The 5,500-nt window shown below is 31.6% G+C and overlaps 1 protein-coding gene across 1 annotated transcript; it reads right to left on the bottom strand.

Moving 5' to 3' along the window:
- Nucleotides 1-1,089: 1,089 nt before the first annotated feature.
- LOC124897578 lies at nucleotides 1,090-2,929 on the bottom strand. The gene is made up of 5 exons (XM_047410469.1): nucleotides 2,595-2,929; nucleotides 2,156-2,467; nucleotides 1,828-2,028; nucleotides 1,373-1,493; nucleotides 1,090-1,274 (listed from the first exon to the last, which is right to left on the bottom strand). Exons 3-5 carry the CDS (start codon nucleotides 1,942-1,944, stop codon nucleotides 1,147-1,149), a joined length of 366 nt encoding a protein of 121 aa, XP_047266425.1. The 5' UTR covers nucleotides 1,945-2,028; nucleotides 2,156-2,467; nucleotides 2,595-2,929; the 3' UTR covers nucleotides 1,090-1,146.
- Nucleotides 2,930-5,500: the final 2,571 nt, after the last annotated feature.

Here is a 5,500-nt window from a genome sequence, read left to right as displayed (position 1 = left end):
AAATGAAGTGACATAAACAACAAATCTTCTTTTACTTTAACAAACTTAAGTTGGAAGTTTTTAATTCAAACTAAATAAGATGTAGTAAGTTTTTTTTTAAACGCACACGGTATAATCATGGAAAGGCACATGCAAAAAAAATTAAAGCTAAATAAGATGAAAGTTTTATTTTTAAAATACACACGATATAAACATGAAAATGCACACACAAAAAAATTAAGCTAAATAAGATGGACGTTTTATTTTTAAAAATAAATATTTAAAGATTGAAAACAAATATATATAAACAAAAAAAAAAAAGTTAAATAAGATAGGGGTATTTTGGTAATCAAATACTTTATTCTTAAAAATTATACCATGCATATTAATTTGAAAACAACAAATCAGACACTCAATAAAAAATAATCCCAACATAACTAGTCCCATTATAACTTATCCCATCATAACTTATCCCAGCATAATTAATCCCAGTATAACTATATTCCCAACCAAATTACACCTTAGAGTTTTCACATTTCAATAACAGAAAAGGGACAAATATACCCTCAAACCATGATAACTAGTACATATATATCATCCGTCATACTTTGGGTACACATATGCCCCCTACCGTTAATGAGATGGTACGTATATGCTCCTCACACTAATGGTAGGGATATATGTGTACTAAAAGTATGACTAGGGGTATATACGTACCATTTATCATGGTTCAGAGGTATATTCCACACAAACAGTAGGGACATATGTGTACCCAAAGTATAACGGAGTGTATATACGTACCATTTATCATGGTTCGGGGGTATATTTCACACTAACGGTAGGAACTTATGTGTACCCAAAGTATGACAGAGGGTATATACATACCGTTTATCATAGTTCAGGAGTATATTTGTCCCTTTTCCGTTTCAACAATGCCACCTTTGCATCAATTCCAGAAAACAAAGGTTGTTCTTCAACCACACTACTCTGCAGCAGTGATGCCAACTGAACTCACAGTACAGTATATTAAGGAGGGAACTGGAGAAGAAGAAGAAGAAGAAACGAAAAAAAGAAACATTAACTTCCCTTAATCCTTCATACCTAGGAAAAATCTCACCCAGCACTGTAACTATTGTACAAATATTGAATGTCACGGTCCAAAAATGTTCATCTACTATTTTCAGTAACTAGTCTTACAAAAGCAAATGAACTTTGGGGATTTGATGACAACAATAATTCCAGTACAACATCATCATTGGGGCGGGTAATCATCTTGAGACCTCGTTCTATCAAGCCTGCATTCAAAAATCGTTCAATCTAAGTAACTGATGTCTTCGTAGGCTTAGCTTAGACAATCATTTAATGAAACAGCTGGTGTGAATGTTGTATTTACCAGGAACAAAAATTTTTTTTTCATAGAGCTCTTTCACTAAAGGGTTTGCTGCCCATTGATATTCAGCGACGCGACTTGTAGGCTGGAATTCAACAATTTTACCCTCCCGAGATAAAATAACCTGATTGGTAATATAAGCACATCAACTAGGATAAACACATAAATAGTTACTAGTAAACGTTCACGAAAAATCTATAGCCATGTTCAACAGGATTATGGCGTGATGTAAGCTAAGATCAAGTAACCGAGCTTGATAACTAGCTTGTTTAATTGTGCCTGTCCGTAAAATACAGTGCTTAGCTCTTTATATTTCTGACTAATTCACAAAATACCAAAGCCTTTCGTAATCCTTGATTCTGACCATGACTATTATATTTAAGTGTCGTGTTTTTATGTTTATAATGACAAAAAAAAAGAGAAAAATAAACCCAGAAACTGCATCCTAAAAAAGAAACCTGATAACTGGCAATATCTTGTGCAGCTGCTTTCATCTCATCTTCAGTTCCTTCTGATGGCATGGAGCTGGAATTAAGATCTGAATCTTTGGAATCCATCGCATGCTTCAGATACATCAGAAGCACCCCACTATATCTCCAGGCCAACGATAAAATTCCTTGATTCTCCTAACGATGGAGACACAGTATGTAATCTTCCAACTACAGAAACAACGAGCACTTGGCAATGTGATGATTGAACAATATTACCTACTGATAAAATGAGCCAGAATGCCAAGCAATCTGCAATATGCAATCTGCAATTTGTAATTTGTAAGCAGGTACATACTCACTAAGCAATAAATTCAGGGCCTCCAGTGTGTTTCAGTTTGGAATATGCAGTTGAAGTTAACAAATTGTGCATCCATCTTCCTTCCCTTGGTCGGTAATTCGCCCTTTCTGAAGAAAATTTCTGGAGCAAAACATTGGCATTTGCAACTATCTCACATTCCATTAAGTTTTATAGTGTAACAGAAGAATCTTTTGACACAATGCTTTTATGCATGTGAAACCAAGGGAAAATCTTCTTTGCTACTCCTCCAGGAGTTTCATCAAATAAATGTTCATCTGATGAGTTGATAGCAAAAGATGGAGGTACCTGCTGATAGGAAAGGAATAACAGAACTCAAACCTATCAGTATTGCGTAGTACCTGCAAGGCAAACATTATAAATCCAAATATTATAAAAGAGCAAAATGAAGGGAAAGACAAAATAAAAACATAGACACCTCTCTCGGTGTTTCAAGATCATCCATATTTCTTTCTGCTCCTGGTATAAAAAGTACTAGTTCAAAGTTCCAAAGATGTTGCAGAGTCACTTGTCTAAATGTCATGGCAAGTATATTAGTAGACGTCGAGCCGGAAAGCATCTCTTTAGTTAGAGTACTTCTAAGCTTCTGGGCTTTCTCCATAACTTTTCTTGTTGGTAAGAACTGCCAGATGTCAAACTTTATACGCACTACAACCATCATAATTCATTGCAATAAACAGAAGCAGTGTTGGTTCGGGTCATAGCTGAACTAACCGAAACTTAGTGAAGCAACAAGAGAAAAGAAATTAATGTTTTCTCCATAATTGCATAAATTAGTAGGAAAATGGTATCACTAGTAACCTGTAGTATTGACATTTTATATAGTGATAATTTTTAAGAATTATCTTTTTTGGATACTTTTCTTTTAAATCATTTTTTAGGATCAACTTACTTCTTTTATTCCATCATGTGAATAAATATTGTTCCCCACTTAATTTATTTTCCAGCTTACGTGTGTCGAAGAACTTGACCATTTGAAACAAACCAAATCAACTAAGTCTAAACGGTTATTGTGTCGTTAACACGTTTTACACAAATTCATCAGGAAGCAAGTAAAGCTGTCAATAAAAATGTAATACTCAACCTTGTGAGAAGCGGGGAGTCATAACTTGAATTTTATGGATTAAAATTCTAAAATAGCGACATGTGTCAGCTGTCCATAACCTGGTTCTCAATTAAAAATTATACATATTTAGTGAATTTTTGTAATAAAAATAGGGAAAAGGCTCAAATATGCCACTGAACTATCAGAAATGGCTCATTTATGTCATCCGTAAAAAGTTGGGCTCATTCATGCCATCGCCGTTACAAAAATGGTTCATCCGTGCCATTACTTTTAACAGCCGGTTTTTAGAAAACAACTTTGCCACATGGTGGCATATTAGAGGTGCACATCAGTTTTACAAAAAAAATTAATTTTTTTAAAAAAAAAATTTTAATTTTTTTTTGATGCATTAAAAAGAATCCATCCAACTTTTTAATCCATTAAAAATTAGTTTGATCAATGCTTTTAAAATTTGAGATTATTTGTATATTGCCCCATATCAATAGTTTTTTTTTCCTTTTCTGACTTTCATGTTTGAATTTGTTCACAATACGGATCAATAATATGATCATCTCCCTTTGAACTAAGTTTTACTTGATTAATTACTGTTAATGAGTTAATTTTCAGATTATTTGTATATCGTCTCATATCATCCGAGTATTTATAGTTACCAAACTCATCGACTTTTTCTTTTGATTGTATGCGGCGTAAAGTTGTGGTCAAATATAGTAAATTGATCCATAGAGAAGCAAAGACAATAAGACAATACGCCTCATGCTGTCACTTTATCATCCTCATACCCATCCTACAAAAATTTCAGTAAAGTGACGTTGATATCAATTATTGTGCTAATTAATTACCATAAAATACTTTTACTATTGTATGATATCATTCGCTTTGAACCAAATTGACACATTTTTTTCAAGAGACCTTAAATATCCGACATTTTATAAATAATTTCATTTCTTTTTTACTTTTCACGTGGGACATTGTTCTCTCAAACACTCATTATACTGCTCCCTTTGATCTTTTTTAATATGTCGTTTAATGTTTTGACACAATCATATATTAAGATAATTATTTGACAATCAATATTAATCATTGGAGGCAGAATATTTGTCTAAATTACAATTACGTTTTTTTTTAAAATTACAATTTGATTTAATGATATAGTTACATAAAAATTGGTGAGACGTCATAGTTTTATATCGTTATATAATTAATTTTAAGTGGTCCAATCCTAATTTGAAATTGAATAAAAATAATATATAAGCCACGCATGCAAGTTACAACTCACAAATATTATGTATGTATAGTCTTTATCATTTCATTATATATTTAATTCAATGAATTGATTAATTCTAAAATTTTATTGTTCTTTTCTCTTTAATGAAATAAAATATCTAAGAAGAAAGAATAAAATGAAGATGACATGAAATTTGTATAATATAGTCTAAGGTCAATTGGCATATATAAAAACAAAAGTAAATCCAATATATTTTTGATAAGTTAGATAACATGGGAGTATATATTTGTGTGGGAGTATAAAATAAATTAATGTATATATATATATATATATATGTTCATTGATTTCTTCATATATATTTTTATGTTATTTTAAAATCTTTTAATGAAAATTTTGACTCTGCTATTAACCTAATCGTCGTATATCAAATTAATTTTTAATGGATAAAAAAAAATATTTTTTTTAAAATGATGTGGACCTTTAATATGCTGCCACGTGGTAAAGCTGTTTTTAAAAATCGGCTGTTAAAAGTAATGGCATGGATGAGCCAGTTTTGTAACGGCAATGAATGAATGAGCTCAACTTTTAACAGATGGCATAAATAAATCATTTCTAATAGTTCAGTGGCATATTTGAACTTTTTCCCATAAAAATATTAAATTTGCACTAAAGACACTGAGTTCAGTCGAACCAATAGAAAACGTTCTACCTCCTTTCCAGCATATATTAAAGTGGGGACACAAATGTGTGTTTTGCTTGTGTGGGCACATCAAGAATTCAACTTTTCTTGACATTCTTGTGGTGTGTGTCTCACATTGTTGAAAACGAGAATGCAATAATAGTGATAATTTTTATATAGTGATAATTTTTAAGAATATCTTGTTTTGGATGCTTTTCTTTTAAATCCTTTTTTGAATATTGTTCCCCAACTTAATTTATTTTCCATCTTAGTTAGGGCCCAAGGACTTGACCATTTGAAACAAATCAAGTCAACTAAGTCTTGGAAACCGTGATTGTGTTGTCAACATGTTTT

This window comes from Capsicum annuum, chromosome 4 (genome assembly GCF_002878395.1).
Source record: "Capsicum annuum cultivar UCD-10X-F1 chromosome 4, UCD10Xv1.1, whole genome shotgun sequence".
NCBI lineage: Eukaryota > Viridiplantae > Streptophyta > Magnoliopsida > Solanales > Solanaceae > Capsicum > Capsicum annuum.
The sequence above is the reverse complement of the archived record's forward strand: the minus strand, read 5'-3'. Positions and strand labels throughout refer to the sequence as shown.

Excerpts from the sequence above, each read along its gene's own strand:
- LOC124897578 (XM_047410469.1), bottom strand. The coding sequence starts at position 1,944 with ATGTATCTGAAGCATGCGATGGATTCCAAAGATTCAGATCTTAATTCC. Across the intron at positions 1,494-1,827 it reads AAGATATTGCCAGTTATCAG|GTTATTTTATCTCGGGAGGG; the intron begins GTTTCTTTTTTA and ends ATTACCAATCAG. Across the intron at positions 1,275-1,372 it reads AAAAAAAATTTTTGTTCCTG|GCTTGATAGAACGAGGTCTC; the intron begins GTAAATACAACA and ends TTTTGAATGCAG.